Source organism: Dermacentor albipictus, chromosome 5, assembly GCF_038994185.2.
Source record: "Dermacentor albipictus isolate Rhodes 1998 colony chromosome 5, USDA_Dalb.pri_finalv2, whole genome shotgun sequence".
NCBI lineage: Eukaryota > Metazoa > Arthropoda > Arachnida > Ixodida > Ixodidae > Dermacentor > Dermacentor albipictus.
Window position 1 is genome coordinate 32,186,997 of NC_091825.1, and position 21,519 is coordinate 32,208,515.

The 21,519-nt window shown below is 45.7% G+C and overlaps 2 protein-coding genes across 2 annotated transcripts in view; one reads left to right on the forward strand and one right to left on the reverse strand.

Moving 5' to 3' along the window:
- The window catches only part of LOC135913829 (endothelin-converting enzyme 1-like), a 192,283-nt gene that overhangs the window by 140,381 nt on the left and 30,383 nt on the right, over window positions 1-21,519 (reverse strand). The gene's annotated exons all lie outside the window — the stretch shown is intronic.
- Window positions 1-21,519, forward strand: part of LOC139060417 (uncharacterized) — a 31,368-nt gene that overhangs the window by 9,011 nt on the left and 838 nt on the right. The window contains exons 3-4 of the mRNA XM_070539538.1: window positions 10,663-10,727; window positions 13,302-13,385. Of these exons, the coding sequence (XP_070395639.1) occupies window positions 10,663-10,727; window positions 13,302-13,385 (149 nt within the window). The remainder of the gene's footprint in view (window positions 1-10,662; window positions 10,728-13,301; window positions 13,386-21,519) is intronic.

Consider the following 21,519-nt stretch of genomic DNA (forward strand, 5'->3'; position numbering starts at 1 on the left):
GCTGCATTTCTTCTGCGCTTTCCGCACACGCAGAGCCATCTTGCGGCAAACACAGAAGACCCCCTCCTCTCCATGTACGGCGCTGCCCCGACAGATGGCGCGCCACGCGCGCATTGGAGCTGTGCGAGGCAGGGTCGCGGCCCGGACTCTCTCTCCCCTGACAACGCTTCGCCTTGCTCCCTCTGCAGAATCAAGCATCCTTCCTTCCTTTAGATCACTATCTGTCTATCTCTCTGCCCGTGCCGGTCACGACGTTTGGCTGGCGTGCATCATTTCCCCCTCCGAGATACCGAGTTCTCTGGTTCGTTCCGCTTGCTCAGGCGCACGTTTCGTTGCTGCGCCGAACGCCGCGTTGCTCGACCATATGGCTCGACGCTCACCGCGTCCGATGCGGGGCGCCTCGTAAGTGATGGCTGCCCTGTAGCCCATTGTCTTACACCCCTTGGCGGGTCGACGGGAACGCTGTCGCGTTCCACTCTTGAAGGCGAAACTTAAGCGTCCTCCAATTATTATTATTATTATTATTATTATTATTATTATTATTATTATTATTATTATTATTATTATTATTATTATTATTATTATTATTATTATTATTATTATTATTATTCAACCAATCGCTCAAAGGTGTTTAATGATGTGCCCAGGAACAACCTCGAGAGTCGGCATGCGGGCACACTCTGCAAAACAATGCAAAGGAAAAACAGTGCACGCCCACACACGCATACACACATGCACACGCGCATACGCACAAAAAAGAATAATGCTTTCGTAAATACAGATTTTAACAGAGCGTAAAATATGTACCCAAAGAGAATAAAAGCAAAAGCGGAGAAACGGAAAAAAGAATTACAGAGTGGCGGATTACACAACAGATATGACAGTTTTTGTTCAGGTATTCAAATTCCTCTGCAACTTCTTTCAGGAAAATATTGAAGTTAGGCATGAAGATATACAGGCACTCTGAATGGGCGTTATACGTCGGGTGCACTCTTGATAGACGGTCACAAAAGGCTGAAGGCTGAAAGGCGCGCTGTTTCCTTGTGCCTTTCTGCGGAATGTAAAATCGAATATTAGAAAGCAAGTGGGAGGAGCACATTTCTCCAAGTTATAATTTCTGAAGAAAAAGAACACCCGTTTTGTTGCATTTGTTGTAAGTCTGGGTAGGTGACGTTAGTGTCAGCGTTAATGGAGATGGAAGCTTTTCAGAGAATGCATGTTTAAATATAGATGTGAACTTTTTTTGCACATTTTTGAGAAGTTCACAGTTTGACTTACAAGTGCCGTCCCCAATCGGGGAAGCTTACTCGAGAACCGGAAGGTATGCGCTCTTATATAAAGCTACAAATCGTCCGGGTAGTTTGAAGTCTCTCATCACTCTGTGCACAGCGTTCGAAGTGACCGCAGCCTCGTCTCTTGAGCGTGGGGCGAGAAACTCAGAGAGCTATCGAAGTACACTCCAAGGTCCTTAGTTCCCTGAGCTCTCGGCAGGAGAACATCTTTAACGCTATAGGGAAATAAAGTCCTGTTACTCTTGCGCGTGAAGCTTAGAATTTTCATTTTTGATGTACTTATGACCAGCTTGTTTTTAGCTCACCAAGAGGCAACATTTGGGATGTCCTGAAGAGCGGCGCAATTATTAACATTTTTTACCGCTTGGAAAGTTTCGCGTCATCAGGATATAACAGAATAGAAGTGTTTTGAATGACTACCGGAACCTCGTTAATAAACAGCGAGGAAAGACTAGGGCCCAGGACAGATCCTTCAGTAACTCTACTTTTAACCACATAAAGTTCTGACGACTTTGCATTTACGCTAACGTAGCAGTACTAGTCGCGTAGGTAGCTTCTTGTGAGTGCTGTGTCAAAGTGGTGCAGATCAAGTTGTGTCAACGTTTGAAGGAGTATTTTGCGGCATACGACGTCAAACGCCCTACTGACGTCGAAATAAATGACACCCAGCTGTCCTTTCTTATACACTGCTTGAGAAGCATGCATCATGAAGCTAACGAAATTATTAGCTATGGAGCGTCGCGATATGAATGCATGGTGCTGAGGAATGGATAGTATTTTTAATACAGGATGAAATTATTCTGCGCATAGTTGACTCGAATAATTTAGATGCTGCGCATAGGAGAGAACTAGGTCTGTAGTTACCCGCACCAGTTTTTACCCCTGACACAAAGACGGGAATGACCCGCGCTGTTTTCCAAGCCTTTGGAAATGTGTTCGTCTTGAAAGCCGAACTAAAAATGCAAGTAAGCACTACAAACAGCAAGGACCCGTACGTGTTAATCAAAGCAGGTGGAATGTCACCAGAACCACACGAAAAGGACGGTTTTTAGCATTTGGTGCTCATAAATTCAAGTTCCTCCGAGACCCATAGAGTTGAATCCAGGGAAGGGTGATTGGAGAGCTCATTAACTTTGTCGCTATACCCTTCACCATATACAGACCTACAGTGTAAGGCGAAAGCGCCCGCGACATCTGGGACCGGCTGGCAGTCACCACTAAGTAGAGAGATGTGTTGTTTCGTATTGTTGGGTGACTGTTCACGAGCGTGTCTCCACAAAGATATTGAATTTTTAGAAGTACTAGCTTCCACATGTGCTATATAGATAGAATAATCATGCTTTGAAAGACGTTTAGAGAGTGCCCTGTACATTTTAAAACCTATGTGCCAGTGTTCTTAATTTTTACGCTGTGGCTTCCTGTGCGCACGCTTTTTTAGCTTCAAACTTGTTTTCATTTCAACAGAAAACCAGTGGGAATGTTTAGAGCGTTTAGCACCTTTCAGTGGCACAAAGTTCTTCATTCCAACATCAATAATATTCGTGAATGCCGTGACTTGGTCAATAACATCTCTTTGTTATACTACTGAAGACCAGTCCGCATTATTAGGATAGTGGCAAAGACCCACGTAATCTCCGCTGGAGAAATTAAAAGACGGAGGTGTTGCTGTATCCTTTGATCTCCTGCTACAAGGTATGGCGAATTGTAATGAAATATGCAGCCGGGGTTGATATTTATCTGGCTTAACAAGGAGAAAGTTGCCACAGGACACATTCGCAGCTTCTGCGTTACTAAGACATAGGTCTAGTACATTGCCACGAGATTTCAGAATACTGTCAAATTGGCGCAGAGAAGCAAAATATATAACATCAAGTAGCGAGTTGCACTTGGCAGGTAAGTAAACAGAATTGGTTGAAATTTCACCAGTATGGCAGGAAATGTCAAGCGCATTACATTCATCAAATATGAGGATTTTGTGGTTAGGATTGACCGATATAACATTTTCGATAGTGGCTAGAATTGTCGTGTACATTTTATATCAGGTGTAACATCGAAATTCCCTACTAATAGCCTATTACTACAGGCACCAGACATCTCCGCCCAGGCACATTTCGTTGCACATTTGAAATCAGGGCGTGAACGGATCTGAGTTTATCGCAATCAGTACCCCATCGTTCTTTGATTTTGGCGAACAAGGATCGCTGTCTCGTCGGAAAACTTGAAAAGTGTGCGGCAACTAACGCTAGAAGGTATTTCAGGGCACAACAAGGTCTCTGTTTAGGCAACGATGGGGAAACAAGATGAAATGACGTTGAAGAAAAATTCGGTCACCTTTGTGCGTAATTCACGAGCATTCTGATAGAAAACGCTCTTCTTACTGATGCTTCTTTTTACCTCGCTTAAGATTTTTTCAGTATCAGAGTATCGTAAAGTTCCCCTGTGAAGGGCTTGCTGTAAGCAAGAGCGCGGCCACAGTGAAGAATCCCTTAGACGCGTGATAGCAGCCCTCATTAACACACACTTAACAATTACAATAATATTAATAATAATAATAATAATAAATGACATGAATAATCAAGATTCATATTGGAAATTGTTTGTGAACAGCACATGTACTCACGAGCAGGAGGCGTTCGCATACATATGCAATGGACGAAGTGTATCTGCAACTATAAAACCTTGACTCGAAAGAGGGCAATGCCACCGACCAAGCAGATTTTTCAGTAGAAACGAAAGACGGAATGGTGATATACATTGTCTATATATATCCAGGAAGACGCAAGTGTGATATCGAGAAGTTAAGGAGCATACACCTTGCATGGCTCAGCCGTGATGACACTACCCCTATGATAATTGTTGGAGACTTCAATGTGGACATTGCAGAACCGTGCAAGAAACGTCAAACTCAGTTTGTCGTTGAAGAGTTTCGTTTGAGGCGCCAAAAACCAATCAGACTCACTCAACTACTCAACAACGGCCGTATGTACATTTATCTAGGATAAAGATTCTGTCTAAGGTTGTGGCCAAACCAGTCTGTGTATATCACATTGACCACAAAGCTATCGTCACTAATACAGCCAAATGGTGCAAATGAATACGCGTATCTTTGTACATCACTGTGTGATGTGCAACAGCTTCGGTGGTCATCTACCTTAACCGAGTAGAATGGCTCGTCCATTTTACAGCGAAGCTGCATACCTCTACCGTCCAAGGAAATTTCGGTGTCGTTGTTGGCGTAGTAAGCAAAAAAAACTCCCCACACGTGGGCCGGTCCCGGAGATAGTGCAATGCGGTGCTGACCCGCGGCAAAGGGGCAGTTGGCCATTAAGGGGCCCACATACACAGCTTCGCTGGTCATCCTTCTTCACAGAGGGGAAGAACACTGAGTTTTTTATTCTGCGGTTCATTGCAGGTTCCAAAATGTAGCCAGTGAGAATTATTTAGAGTGAATGATGACGCTATAGAAAATACCGGTAGAAGCCATCTTGCCACGAATGCCTAAATTAGTGCGATAAGCTCTTAAGCACTGCAGCGAGGCACCGAATGGACACCGTACAGACGCGTTGTATAAAGGCAAGTAAGCAGCCAGATTGCTCTCTCGCGCTTCTTACTGCACACAATGCGCCATCTAGTGGCGCTGTCGCGAAGGCCGGGCTTGGCGAATGTGTGAATACATTGAAGTAAGGCATGTCGTTGAGCTGGTCGGTATATAGATTCCGCAAATCTTTTCTAGAACTGCGCGAAGGAAACACGACGTGAACGGAAATATTCAGGCAGACGCAAACACAAAGCGCAGACTTCCAAGTGGCTTTATTTCGTGAAGTCAGGGGAACTTATCAGGGACTTCAAAATAGCAAAGCAGGAAACAATTGCGAAAAAATCGTGCACGAAGCACCGACGAAAATTAGCAAGTCCTCGTGTACATTAAAAGCGCCTGAGAGACCTTATGCGCCCATCTAAGAATTATACTCCTTTCCTTGACAGTGATAAAGAAGGCGAGCTCACGAAGTTTTCATCCCTTTTAGCTATATGGCATTGCTTTCAAAATGCAGCTGGCATTAGTACAGAGCACTTTTTTGGAGCTGTTACAGTTTTGGCTATGCTCCACACCGCCCTTCACGACGGGCACTTTTATGTACAAAAATCTGGTATTTGCATTGGTTCCTCGGTCCCTCCTGCGCTGTGTTACATTTATGACCATTTTTGATAGACACCTAGAAAAATAACTTTCAAACTCCCGATGTTGATGTGTTTCGCGATGTCGACGACTTTTTAGGGATTTTGGATAATTCTTTCAATAATTACCTTGAAAGTGCGGTCACTAATGTTAACACCCTCTTCTCTGAGGGGCGAAGTTTGACTTTCCCCGTGAATTGACTACTGGCAACCACGTCCAGTTTTTATACTTCAAATTACAGTTCACCGATGCCCACGTTTGGCGTTCCTATAATCCAAGGTCTGCCTAAAGTCTATAAAGTTACAAGAGTGCACATTCGAAACTTGCGAAACAATGCACCATCATGTCTAGTTACCTCTGCCCTACAGTAATCTTGTGCACACGCAGTATCGTCTAGTTTCAAATGTCAGGCTGAACGTCTGCTGGCTACCCACATCACTTAATTCGCCACACATCTGAAAGCCTGCTTCAAAAACTACAATCTCCCGAAAGGAAAAAGGGAAGCTTAGACCAAAAAGTGCCTTTCTGTATGCCATGTTTGCATTGTCTATGCCACTACATTAAGAAGGTTGCAGAGGGGTATGGGATTCGCGTCGTCTCTTCAGCACCTTGCAAATTAAAGATAGTGTGCCCACTACTTGCTAAAACAAAAGAAGAAGTACAGCTAGAGCAAGACGAACGATCAGAGCAAGTTCGCTAAATGCACCTCTTAGGTCATCTATGAAATTTTTCGCGTACCGACACGGGCAGTAATCTCCACTTGCGATGCAAGAGCTGCGACAGCGAAAGCTGTGTGTCTTATCTGGAAAGCAAAGAATTCCTTTCGAAGGCAAAATAAAAAAACATAAAGGGAAGTCGTCGAGGCATTACACATCGCCGAAAGGGGTCACAACTGCCTCAGCTCACCTTCATTATCACTATGAAGGAAAGAAATAGAATTCTTAGATGGACTATTAGGCCTCTCCGGTGCTTTTAGTGCACACGTGGCCGTGCTAATTTTTGTCGCTACCTCGTGCATGATTTCTTTGCGATTGTTCCTTATTTTGCTGTATTGAAGTCCCTTATAATTTCCCCTGACTTCACGAAACAAAGCCAGTTGGAAGTCTTTGCTTTGTGCCCGCGTCTACCTGTACTTTCTGTTCACGCCCTTTCTTCTTCGCGCAGTGAATATATATTCGGGTGACGAGGGTGCGATTCCAGCCAGCGCTGAAAAATTATTTCATTGTTATTTTTGTCATTCAAGTGCCGAACGTACCCAAGTACTGGGCAAGTACTGGGCGGCCCAAGATGGCGTAAAGCAGGTTGACTGAAGAGCGGCAGATATTCCGTGGCACATTCCGAGTAACCCAAGCTGACGTGAAAAAGGTTCATTGAACATCGGCACATCCCGAGAGTGATACGCCCAGAGACAAAAATTGCATATCAACAAAAAAGTGCGCGAAAAAGACGTAGACGAGAAAGATAGAAACGACAAACATGGGCGCTACTCGCAACTGACAGTTTATTTCCTAAGAAACAGAAACAAACAAATCGATGTTTAAATATCAGCATCCACGAGCATGCGCTCAATGTAATGAATGGCACTGGTTCACATTTGGCAGTTCGTTGCCGCCTAAATTGGTAAACTAGATTTTGATAAAACTGAAATTTTGTACAAGAATAGAGCGCAGAATACCAGGGAAATAATGGAAGCCTTTTACATGCGTTGGAAGGTGACCAGATGCAGAGGCGGAGAGTTTTCATTTTTCCTAGGCGGGGTAGGGAGGGGGGAGACTGGGCCCCGACCAGGTTTCTGAAGATACGGGCGGAACTTTGAAACAGCTCAAACGAGCAAGACATTCGCGCTCGGTAATCGAATAGTTGCGATCTGCAGTTGTCAGGAGCCGGCTAGCGTAAGCTATAACGCGGACGTGTCCGTGTTGGCGTTGCGATAAGACGGCGCCGATCCCATAACCACTGGCACCGGCTCGGACCTTTGTAGGTGCGGAGGCGTGAAAGTGGGCCAAGACCGGTGCATTTGTGAGAACCGTGGTAAGTCGTGAAAATGCGGCAGCCTGAGGGGAACCCCACGTAAAAGGCACGCCTTTCTTCAGAAGTTCCGTGGCTGGTCGAGCGATTGCTGCGAAATCCTTCGCGAACCGTCGGAAACAAGAACAGAGCCCCGCAAAACTCCGGACGTCTTTGACAGACTGAGTACAGGAAAAGCCGTTACTGCTCGAACCTTTTTCGGGTTGGGTTGTACTCCGGAAGCATCGACGAGATGGCCTAGCACTGTAATCTGTCGGTGCCCAAAGTGGCAGTTCGATGAGTTTAATTGGAGCCCTACCTTGCGGAAGACGTCAAGGATAGCTGCGACGCGCTCAAGGTGCGTCTCAAATGTAGCAAAGAACACAAGGAAGTCGTCGAGGTAACAAAGGCAAGTTGACTATTTGAAACCTTGAAGCAGAGAGTCGATCATCCGTTCGAACGTGGCGGGGGCATTGCATAAACTGAACGGCATAACCTTGAATCGGTAGAGGCCATCAGGAGTGACGAAAGCGGTCTGTACTTGGTCTTGCTCACCATCGTCTGTCGGGCGCCGTTATACTCATCGAAGGCCGCGAAAGGGGGTGATGGCCTATACAACGTCACTACTCCCCCGGTAGGATGGCGGGAAATTTGAATTTTGAGCGAGGTGTTTGGGCCCTTCAGATGCAATTTTCTCGTAAACTAAATCTTTCCTCGGTCCAAAACAAGTGTTGCGAGGTTTCTGGAATTATATTCAAACAGTGCACGTTGACTTAGCATTTGCCTTTAGCATCCCTTTAAGCGATGCCAGGCAGTGCGTGGTTATATGTGCAAGGCAAGCATATTTTTCTGTAAGTGGTTTTCAAGAAATTTGCGGCTAAACCTTACATAGTGCTACTCTGTGCTATAAGCCACTGCATATATTTTACCGGCCGAAATACGACTTTCGCGTCGAGAAGAAAAGCACCAACGAGCGGAGCCATCATGCCACGCGCGTGCTTCAGCTATGTTGCTGCTCGGCTCCATGGCCGCGCATGGACGCGCGGCGCTTTCCGACGCATTTGTGGCAGCGTGCATGATCTTGAATGCGACATGTAATAGAGTCATCGACTTTGTCGGTAGTTTTTTTTTTCTGATAGTATTTCCACAGCAAGCGGTAGATTTTAACCGGGGGCGTGAACGCTTTTCTGTTTGCATCGATGTCGTTGCAGTTAACGACGCAACAGTAATGGGCAATTTTTGTCACCTGGAAAGCCACGCCCACTGCAAACAACACACACCCCCGCGAAGCGCAATTTTTCCGCCAGGGAAGAACCGAGCGCTGGTCTAGAGGAAGCAACTAAGGGTGTCTGTCAGAACATATATGACACAAAATTTTTGCACTTTGTCGGTTTTCTATGATGTGATAAATTTTGCAATATGATCTTTACTAGACAATTATTAGCAGGAATTGGCTCTGGCAAAGCTGATGTGCTACGAAAAAAATAACCTGTACAAGAAGCTCTCGCTACATTCACATTAAAGAATAGCATCAAGTACTGCAGGTATCCTAGCACTTCCTTGTTCTCTCAGGCTGTGAAAGGGTGCATTGGACAGAACGCTAAATAATGCGTTAAAGTGAGTGCGCCGCCCTCGTGGCTAGGGTCTGTTTTCATTAACTTTTTATGTTTTTTTTATTTTTTGTTAGTTTTTAGTTCACGTGCGTGCACTGAGCGAAGACGGAAGAAATCCATGTGAGACTTTTGTACACTATCTGCTGATCTGCACAGGTGGCCGTCTTTATGTTCCGTAGTCTTTATTGTTCTTGCACACAATAAAACGCTTGTCAATAAGACCTGTTTAAACGCGCTACAATAAAGCATTTCATCAGCATCACGTGCACAGCAAGAAGGCTCTTCTGCGAATACAAATTAGAGCTGGCCGTGTAGAATACTTCAACAGGCTGCGATTGTCAGAACGCCGGCACACAGGGCCAGCGCCTATCTACGCGGCCCAGTGTTGCGGTCAGTGTCGAAACATGATATAACAGGTTATCAGCACAATTCTTCACATTTGCTTACATCGATTCTCACTAAGGAGACCATTTATTTGATATGGCTCGGGTGTTGTGGTCCGTACTGACTGGCACGGAGCCGTATCTAGGCAATATACGTGTGGGTGAAAACAATACTTTTGTCAATCAGAAATAAGATAACATAGCCACAACGCTCGATCGAGCTATTTCACTATTTATTCCCTTCTTTTGGCGACTAAAACGTCCATAATTAAACCGCATTAGCCTTCAGCTGACCAGAATTAGTGGTGTCGCCTAAAAGAAGGTGTCGATAATATACAATATGCAAACATTGGAGTAGGGCTCTACGACCATTGCCGCAGGCCGCAGCTGCCACGCCCTTTGCAGGCGACCATGACGGCCGGGACTGTTTACTCCTTCCCACCGGGAGAGCAGGCAGCGAGCGAGATCGCGTCGGGATAAGAATGTCCGCTTCATGCTCTCCCAATGGGGAGGCATAAACTGTCACATCACTTATGGACGCGTGCTCAGGGCGTGACAACTACACGGTTCGGCATTTAATTCAGCCCCATTGTCAGGGGGAAAATGTGCAGAATTTTATACCCTGTAAATATTAGCAGCGTCAACATTGTGCACGTCTCAAAATGTTTGTGAACACTTCGGATAACGGGCATAAGACACTTTTAAATGAAATGTTTATTTTTATCGTTCCCATAACTATTTGTGTAGTTACTATATCCAGCACTGTTAAACGTACCTTTCTGTGGTAAGATACGTTCGATAAAATGATTTAATTATAAGTTTTGTCTGAGTTCTAAACAATTTTGAACTCATTTTCTTAAACACGTCGTATGTTTGGGACACGTAAGCCTAAAGAATTTCATTTTTAAGCTAAGGCTCTTTTATTTAGAGGCGTTAAGACGTAATAACTCACGCAATACCTCTTATAGGAGTGGTATGTATCTGTAAATATGTTACCGCGTAATTCTTCCCATTTATTGGCCTCGCAATTTGAAACTGGCTTCAAAATTTTGATCTTTATTGCGAAAGCATAGTAAAAATAACGCAGGTGTAATGTAAGTAGTAAACAAAGACAGAGCCTTCAGTAAGAATACCGTATATAACGCAAATTTATACTTATATTCTTTACACTGTCTCACCTCTCACTACAGGACAATCATCTTCAACATACGTGAAGGAGATTCCCCTGAATATGTGACCTTTGTGACTACTGATGGTGAGAAACATTCCAGTCTTATCATTGACGTAAAGCTTTGTAGACATATCGCTTATTTCTTTCAACTTTGGGTATTATTACAGCGGTACCTTTTTAATATGGCATTTTGTAGGCAGACCTTAAAGAAATATAAAGTTTAGAATATTAAGTAATAAACTTTGTCGTGCACTGCCATAACGATAAACTCGAACGTCTCTTTTCCGAGATGGCTGCGTGCAATGTGTACAGCCACTTTTCAAATGAGTCAGATTTATCACCCTGTGTGTAGCAGTTCCTAACGAGTTTAATGCCACCTGACAGCCTCAAAAAGCTAAAGGTGTGCCTAAAATTCCGACACAACACCACTCACCATGGATGTCGACGCAAGCGTGATTAGCTTTCAAGCAATGTTGGGAGACACGGTATTGCAATCGCCGAATCACGTCATGTTTTGAGCACGTATGCAGCCAGGCTACTCTCTCGCGCTTGCGTCTAGGCATGCTGTGCCATCTAGTGGCGTCATCTCGAAATGCGCGTGTGTCTGAAGATATATGACGCGGGTTCGCCACATACCAGCACCGAAGAAATATAAAGGAAATTTCGTTGCTCATCATCAACACAGGGCCGCACCGAATAAGTTTCAAAGAAATCTTTGTTGCTGATCAGCGGTACATACCAAGTGCCACGTACCCAGTGACCCAAGTTTACGTCAAAAAGGTGCATTGAAGAGCAACACACAGAGTGTCACAAGTTGGCATCGAAGGGGCTCGTTGAAATGCAGCACATATGCAGTAGCAAAGGCCAAGTACCCAGGTTCGCGTAAAAGTCAAGAACGTTCATCGGAGAGTGGCACATGCACAATAAACACATACTCAGTTGCCCAAAATAGCGTGAATGGTCTCATTCAAGAGCCGCACATGCAAAGTAACACATACTCAATTGCCTAAATCTGCCTATCGCTTGCTTTCAACGCGGTTATCTCAGCCCAGAAGCCCGAGGCTCTACCCATTTGATGGAGAACTACTTAGGGACCCAAGTCAGCGGGGAAATGTTTAGAGGCACAGAAATGTAGAAACATAGCAGAAAATGCATGAACTATCGCAACAATGCTTATCGCAATAAAGGTACCAGATTGAGGGTTTGTAATGGAGGCGTAAACCGAGGTAACAGCGCGAACCAGAAGCTTCGAAGCTTACTTGCCCATCAGGTACCGGGGAAGTGTGAAACAAGGTAACTAGCTTGAAGAACCTATGCGTCGCATTAATAATTGAGCAGTCGGCCACATACAAATAACTACATAAAACAAGAATTGCTGAGTGGCGTTCTTTATCACAAGCAGACCACAGAGAAAACAAACGCCTATCATCACGCTTTGTCCTGTAGGCTAATAAAAAAGTTCCGCAGTATGTTACAAGCCTCTAACGTGTGAAAACGAAAGCCATCAGCACACCTGGTAATGCATGAAGTTATATGATCTGAGGGGTCATACTTCAAGCAAGACATAACGAGCCAGAGTGGGAAGTAAACGTGTGGCACGCCGGCGTCTGCAAGCTTCGGCCTTCTATCTACGTTGACGTCTCGCATCCTCGCATTGCTTTTTCCGCAGTTCGTCTTTTTCGACTCGTTTTCGATGCTTAGCTGCGGCTTCACGCGCTCGTGTAGTGGGGTAAGACTCCCACCAACGATGATTCTCTTCGACTTTATGTTGCATCCTCTCAGCAGGGGAAAGCAGCACTCGTGGTCGAATGCCTTGCTACAGCCGCTTCGCACGTCACAGTTCGTTTTTCGCTTGGGGATCATCCTCGGCCGTAGTGTACTTCCGAGGGGGGTATGCAGTGCTTTATTGATGGTTCGGATGCTTATTCTGAGCTTGTTCTTCATTGAAATGTATGCTATTATGTGTGTTGTATGCATGATTTCAATGAATGTCTCTACTGTTCGCTCCACTTTGCTGAGCGCTTGCATCCTCTTCCTTAAGCCCCTGCTTTATGAGGCATTGCATTTTCGGCTTGATTACATGGGATGAGCCATTGCAGCTTTGCTTGCTTAGGGGGCTATGAACCACTGCTCATGATGGTATTTTTTGCACCACTCGACTAGGCATCGCGTTTTTTAGGTATGAGCCATTGCAACGAGTCAGTTAAGGCTTTCGCCTTTAAAAGACGGACGTACGCAGGAATATATATGTACGGGCGGTTGAAAAAAAGTGAAAGTGTACTGTTACACTCGCTTATAACTCATATAGGTGATGTGCATTGTTATGCAGCGAGAAATGTTTGGCAGGTCCTTCCAGCGACGGCAGAAAACAGAATGGTGTTATCTTTTCCTTTCCATAGTCACCATGTAACATTATGCTTGCCGAACTTCTCGTTGTGCGCTTACTGGCTTAGTAAAATATCGTGTCATTTACCATGTTCACGTAAGATGCAGAAATACATTCTTAAAGAGATATATCCTGCACATTCTTCAAAGGCTGGTTCGCTGGCCTTTGCGTCTCTCTTCAGGATTTTCTTCATGTCTTACAGAAAAAAAATTTATTTGGCAAAGGAAATAATAATGTAACCACTTTTTATTGTATTATTTCTTGCTTTCTAGATCCTGGACATACCCATAATGCTACCGTACCCTATACAGACTACGACACCTGCTTCATTTTGAAGTTCGATGGAATGAGTGACTGTAAGATTTACTGCGAACCTTGTTTTATGCGCGGTGACTTCGTATGTGTGACCACTATTGATGATTGTGAGGATATACTGTTCGATGATTTAATTACTTCCTGGAATAGCCCTTCATACAAACGATGAACAAGGAAGGATAGGCTGCCACTGATCCTACTGTGTTCATCTGGTGGTCTCTGTTGACTTTCTTTCGCTAAATTCAACCCCAAAACTGTAGTTAATTTTTTTACATTACAATATGTACAGTGGGGCCTACTAAAAGGTAGCGATAAAATGTGCCGCTCTAACTGCGCTGGCACCTTACCTGCTAGCACATGGTTGTGGTAGCAATGCCAGTTGACTGCAGTAGTGTGTCGAAAAAAGTCACACCTACCAGTGATTTGCTGGAAATTGTACACTTGCCAGAGAGGAACATTTGGACATGCTTTGGACTCATGTTCCCATTACCCCTTTATTGACAAGTGTTGCCGTAAGGCAACACACCAGAATTTTCTTTCTAGCTGAGTGTTGGTACTGAGTACAAAGTTTCCGGCTAAATGCCTTCAGCCAAAACTGAAGGATAGACAGCAAGCGTCATTTGTTGGTTTAGAGCAGGAACACTCGACAAGGGAAAGTTGGCACGCGACTAGCTGCGTATCAAAAGCAACGTCAGCTGCAAGAGACAGACGCAATATATGCGGTTGCAGTAGTGTCACAGATGCGATACGAAGCAAATGAAATTGCATGAACGGCTGACATAAGATGAGAGTTGTCTATACTTATCCCAAACAAAGCCTTAAGGTGTTTAAACCATAAGTTACTAGCCTGGGTGGGGATTTCCTACTACTGCTGAAGAATCTTCGACGAAATATTTTTTTTGTTCGATATGATTATTCTCGAAGACTGCTTCACATTTCGGTAGAATATTAACAATTTTGGGGGCAATGTATGTGCCGTTATTAAAGGTATAAGGGTCGACCATTCTGCCCATACTCATCTTATGACTTCATTTTTAGGCTTTCTTTATTAGCGCTTTCCAATGGTTTATGAGCCGGACTTTATAAGCTTGATTGCTGCGTTAATTAGTAAGGTATGTTCGAGCGGCTAAATAAAAAAAATCTCGCATAAAAAATTCTGTATACCAAGAAGAACGACTTTCTCCGCATTGCTTTGGTTCAACATTCTCATAGCATCTCGCACTACCTCCTCCACCATACCACCATCGTTCCTCATGTCCACAGTTTATTATATTATCTTTTTTCTGAATTATTCCGCATTCGGTGTACAAAACGTTAAAACGAATCCACAGTACATGTCATCTTAAATTGTAGCAGCAATAATATGTCCTCTATATTATTGCCATACAACAGACGCTCAAGAGACATGACGCAAATGTATACAAAGACAAGCATCTCGGTTTAGGTCGAGCTGGTTTCTATCTTGGTCTCCGGCTGTGCTGCTCTTGTAAATGCAGTGTAAATAGTCTCTTTTGTCTGCGTCTTTCCACACGTAACATTATGTTCGAGGTCCGCGGTCTCCGTCCTCATCGCAGAGCTATCAGCGTTCGCGACATCGAGCTCGCAACCATGCCTCCCGGAGATGACGCCTCACCAGCGTCGACTACAACTTATCAGATTACTGCCGTCATGATGCTTTCCTAGGAGGCGACCCTGGTCTGTTTTCCGGCTTGGACGGCTGCGGCGTCGAAGCTCGGATCAACCTTTACGAACGCGTCAGTACTAATAACAGGTGGGATGCAATGATCATGCTGGCTAATGTCAGTTTTTACCTGAGCGGTATCCCACGCGTCTGATATTGAACCCACGAAGAGGAAATACCAATCTGGGACATTTTTAAAGAAACACTTCGCGAACTGTTCGGCAACCCCTGTGGGCACGCGGTCGCAGCAAGAAAGGCCCTTACTACCCGTGCGGAGAGCCACACAGGGCTCTGCGTCTCATACATACACGATGTCCTGGCTCTTTGCCACAAAGCTGACGACAAAACGTCTCAGCACACCGAAGCAGCCACCAATATTTATCACACCCCATCACAACCCATACACATACTCATTAGCCTTTTATGCCACATTCCCCATGCAGCAGGCGCACATCCCCTACTTATTTGTGGTGACCTATATTCACAGTGCATCGACTGGGGATATCACTACACAACACCCAGTGGGAGGCGCCTCTGGAAAGAAATACAGGCACTTCTACTCACTATACACATAACAATTTCCTGTGGCCCACGCGCATGGGCACCAGTGTGCAACTGGGCACCAGTCCAGACCTCACACTGAGCCATATATTCGAAACCTTACATGGGAACGCACCACACAAACCATAAGAAGTGATAATTAACCCCTTTCTGATTACACTTCCCTCTCACTCACCGCGCACCACCACCCGCAAACACTCACTTATCAAATGGGACGACCTTCGCCACATGCGCGAGGAACTTCCCAACACGCCAATTCAAAATATCGATGAATGGGTTCAGACCCTACTCACTAGTGTGTCTACACATGCACAACATATAGGCACACCTTTGCACATATAAGAAATAGGTAGCAGACTAGCACACATGTAGGAGGCACACAACAGTCTCCAAACCAGGTGGAAGCACAAGAAAAACAACCGCAAACTGTGCAAACGTCTCCTGACCCTGAAAGCTCAACTAAACTCTCATGCCGACACCCTTAACTGCGACAAATGGGCCCAATTCTGCAACAGAGTGTCCTCTAATTTTAGCCGCAAACAACCGCGCAAGTTCCTCCACCACCTCATCGGACCCACTCATTCCAGATTAGCTACGCAATGACACATCAACAGGCTTATTCACAAACCAGTACTCACACCGACAGAGCTAATCCATCAGCTCAATACTACTCCTACGGCACCGGGCACTAACATTCCCCTCCCAGCGTACACAGGTGTGCGCCACCCGAACCCCGATGCAGACATCTCAAAGCAGGAGGTCCACTCCTCCGATACAATCACTTCGCGCCTCCTCGGCAGCGGGCGCCCACAGAATCACTAACACAATCATACGCAACCTAGACGACGTATCCTTCACCTAAATCACTGAATATTTCAATGAATGCTGGCAGACAAGAACCCTCCCCCAATCATGGCGACACGCTAAAGTAATTTTCATCCCTAAACCTAATAACCCTGTCTCAATTGCTAACCTTGGACTCGTACTACTAAAACACATAGCACTGTACCGACTTACAAACCACATGACCAAGCGCGACCTGTACCCACACAGCACGATTGGTTTGCGTCCCCACCTGTCTGCACAAAACGCTATGCTGCAACTTACGCACGACGTCATCGGCCGCACTATCTCAGCCCACACAAAGCCATTCTCGCCTTAGACCCCTCGAAGGCATTTGACAATATCCACCATACCGCCATACTTCCCGCACTTTCCCCATTAAGCAGTGGGCATAAAATGTATTCTTATAGCCGCGCCTTCCTCACCAACATCAGCACGGAGGTTACCCCCACTCCTCCTCCTCCTCCTCCTATACACTTCGAGTGGTGGGTACACTAAAAGGCTCGGTATTATCCCCATTCCTATTCAACGCCGCCCTCATGCCCCTAGCTGTTTCTCTAGACCACATACGCACCTCCGACACACTCAATACGATGATGACATCACCCTGTGAACCACCACGGGCAACGACGGGCAAAAGGAAACACTTTTCAACAGGCAGCCACACACACACCACCAAATCCGAACTCCTAATAATGGATCCTAAAAAAATCCGAACTCCTAATAATGGATCCTCAACCATACAACCTCCCTACATCGCCCATCAACATAACAATCTAGGGAGAACTCGTACCGGAGGTAAACACCATGCGAAGGATAGGGCTCCACTTTGAAAACACCGGACACAATAGTATCACTATCAAAAACTTAAAAACACAACAACTGCACTTGCACATCTTATCCAGCGTGTCTCCACCAAACATTATGGGCCCAAAGAAAACCACATATGTCATCTCATCCATTCTTTCGTACTGAGCCGCTTTCTGTGTTCTATCCCCTATCTAAAAAAAACTATACCGTAGGGAAATAGATACGAAAATCGCCCTCCATCTCCCTCCTCACACACGAACCTCTAAACTCCTAAAGCTAGGACTGCACAACGGCACACACGAGCTCGTTGCAGCCCGCCGAAAGGCTCAATACCTAAGGCTCACTAAAGCCCCTATCTGCATACACATACTAGATAGACTTCAGATTCGAATACCCGCCAACCATCCCCAGCTCTTCACCCTCTTTAAGCGCATCGCTCCAACCTCCTCATCAAACCTCTCCCACGCAACACACACCCCGACGGCCACGCCACACGCAGAACAGCCCGCGCAAGCGACCTCCACAAATACTACGAGACCGAGAAGTACGCCGTATGGGCGGACGCAGCTTGCTCGGGCACGGCTGTTGCAATCGGGGTCGTGCACTACACGGGCTATCGGCTCATCTCCGCCACTTTCCCAACCACCTACACTTCAGAATCAGCAGAAGAGGCTGCAATAACCGCTGCCATTGCCTACACTGAAGCCCGGTACATCCTCTCCAACTCCAAAACGCCAAAACTAAATTTCGCTAGAGCCAGGATCCACGAGACGGCCACTTCCATTTTACAATACTTATCTACAGAACTACCCCGCCAGGTAGAGCTGATCTGGGTCACTGCCCGGTCGGCAAACCCTGGTAAGGAGGCCGCCAATGTCCACGCGAGAAGACTAATAAACCAGGCGCCGGCGGAATCATACCAGGACGACTCTAGAGAAAGCATGCATACCTTCCACGAGCTGACGCAGGCCTATAGGGCCGAACGCCAGCTTTAACTCCACCACCACAGATCGATGGATGGAAGGTAGGAGCGTCCCCTTTGAAATGGGGTGATGGCAGTTGCCACCATGCTCAGCTTTTAACGCGAAAGCGTTAAGGAGCTTGTGTCACAGAAAAGCCGGTATCGTCGACGTCGGCGGTGTTGGCTGTGAGCGAGAAATCCCGGAAACCAATTCATAAATAAAAACGAGTTGCAAGATGGGCTGGGTGGAAATCGAACTAAAGTCTCGGGAGTGTGAGACGGAGACGCTACCACTCAGCCATAAGTTCGATGGTTCAAAGTGGAACAAAAGCGCCTCTAGTGAATGCGGTGTTGCCTTATAAACGTGCCGTAGAAAGGTATACTGCGGTGTATATCGTAAATTATGAGCATGCAAATTACAGAAGTCGCAGTTAAACGCGTAGCGAAGTACGTTTCCGCTACATTTCTTCTGCGCTTGGTGCACACACAAAGCCATCTTGCGGTGAACACAGAAGACCCGCTCCTCGCCATGTACGGTGCTGCCCCGACAGTTGGCGCGCCACTCGCCCGTTTCTTCCCTTCGTCTCGTTTGAGTGCATTAGGGCCGTGCGGGGACCGGTGTGAGGATGCCCCAATACCCTGGCGTTTATTAAGTTTTCTCACTCTCACCACTTCCAACTTCCAGGGTGCGTCACTCGAACCCTCTTGTTTAGGTGACGCGGCTCCTCTTTCCGCTCACAGCGCGATTCCTAAGTGCAGCGTCCGATGCGGGACGCCTCAGACGGAATCGCTGCGCCGTAGCCCGTCTGGGGATAAAGCGTTCCCTAGGATGTGTGCCGTGCTGCTGGCGAGGAGTCATGCGTCTCCGTGGTGTTCCCAAGCGAGAAAGACGACGATCCCTTCAAGGCGTCAGCCCCATGATCGCGTGCGTCTTCATGGCACGTCGCGGTCCAGCTGTCCGTGCCGATCACGACGTTTGGCTCGCGTATATCGTTTCTCCCTCCGAGAAACCGAGTTACCTATGTTACCTAACCTAGTTACCTAACCGAGTTACAGTACCCTATGCCTAAAACTGCCTATTCTTTCGGATACTTATGATACAACCCACAGCCGCTAAAGCCCCACCAACTTCCTTCCACTGTCGCTCAAATCATTGTTATACATGGAAACTGTCATCTTCCCTGCCTCTTCCTGATGGAAATTATCTCATCACTCCGCTGCCCTGCATTCCGCTGGGGTATGATGTCAGCGTACCCTACACAGTTCTGACTATCTCGTCCAACCGTACTTGCATTCCTGTCGTAAACATCGGTTTAACCAAGCAGGTTGGGCCTCAAGGAATTTGCCTCGCCAACTTGAGTCGTTAAATGACCATCACGTGGCGGCTTCCTCGCCCGACGTTTCATCCGAGCCTACCAGTGCTCCAAAGCACTGGTAGGCTCGGTGAACGCCAAATTTCGGAGAGTATTTCCTCGAAAACCCTAATGTCCCCCCACCCCGATTAGCAGCTTGAACAAACACCAATTTTAACACGCTAGAGTTAAGAAGCGTGTGATACCTCCTGATAAAATAAACAGAGTGCATTACTTAGCTCATCCGTAGATTTACCCCAAAGAAGCCGTATTTCGGAATGGTTTCACAAAAACACCCGCTTTCTCCCCGATTATCAGTTTGAAATATAGCACTCGATTTGGGCCGCCAGATTTCAAACAAATATAAAACCCTAAAACGAACAACCCTAAGTATACGTTCCGCACAGCGACTGTTTTTTAAGGAACTGACCAGCGTGAGAGACGTGCACGTGTGAGAACAGGTGGACAGGACGAGCGCTGGACTTATAAAGGAAGAGTTCCGAGTTCAATGCTCCTTCTGGCGACTACTCTTGCGTACGGGTCTCTATGTTTGGAAAGCTTCCTGTTCAATGATTTGCACCAACTAGCCAAGCAAAAAAATTTGCTGCAAAAACTGCACATGAACACAAGTGCGTGAGCCCTCAGACAAGAATATCTCAGTGCTTGGCGTACAACAGATCACTAAGAATACCAAACGAGCTAATTGAGGAGGAAAAAGCGTGAACACTGCTTTCAAGATTTTAATATTTGAAAATAATCAAGGCAGAAACTGAGCTAAAAACTTAGATTGTATAGTGAACCATTATGCATTGTAAAAGCTCAGTTTTCAATAGGAAATGTTTTCTTCTGTTCCCATGTCTGTGTAGCATTTCTGAGTGATATTTCGGTTGTCGTAAGTGTTACAATCAGAGGTTGTAGACGAGATGGATGAATGTCATCAATTTTTCTGAGCCTGTATGAACTATCGAAGAACGCACGCAGTGAAATTCATGACTCAAGATCTGGCTGCAGCATACGGCTATTAAGTTGTTCAGGCTGCTACACACACCTTGCGGCGTCTAGTGCAAACCAGCTCGGTAATATTACGCACTAAAATTGAAACACATAACCATATATGCACGTAAATAACGCAACCACGAATATAACACCTTCGGTCTCTGACAAAAAAATAATGCTTACTGAATAAATTACTATACCAACAGCAGCTACTAGTACGAAAATAGGAAACAGATGTCCTAAGGGCTTTATTCATCGTAATTTTCAAACTGCCATCGCAAAAGAAAATGAAAAAGTGAGTGATGACGTATTATGCTCTGCCGGTGGAAGCAGCGTGTTCCATAATATCCACCAACGTTTTATTGGCTTCAGGAATACCCGCGACGCAACTGAACACGGCAATGCCTTACGAGGATAGAGCGGTGGTGCACCGCGCTACTTCGAAGACCATTCACTTGCCGCGCCACACAGCAGCGCCTATCGTATCTTTCAGATCAATTAGTTGGTAAACAGTGATGAAGGTTCATTATGCACTCACATCACACAAAGGTAGTTTGTAGTCAAGGGTAAAACGGACGCCGGCCAAAAACATTAAAAGAAAGGAAACCAAGACGTCTCGACTCGCATACGGGGGCCGAAACGTCTTGGTTTCTTTTCTCTTGAGTAACTGTTGAGCGGAAGAATAGCAGCTATCCTTAAGGGCTAAACAAACCATAACCTATGAGTTTTTGACTACCTTTTCCATTAAGTTGTGAGAGCGGTTTAGCGAATAGTGACGTTATGTTGCTTCAAGGAGGATTTAGCTTAATGAGGTTTGATTACTGAAGTAGGCAGGAATGGCGGTAAAAGGTGTCTGTGATGAAATTCTGACAGGCTGCATCAGTGTTAACATATCCAGGAATGTAAAGATATTCCGTTCGTTAGCATGAGACAGGTCTAGCTGGCAACACTTAATCTTTTCAATTATGAGT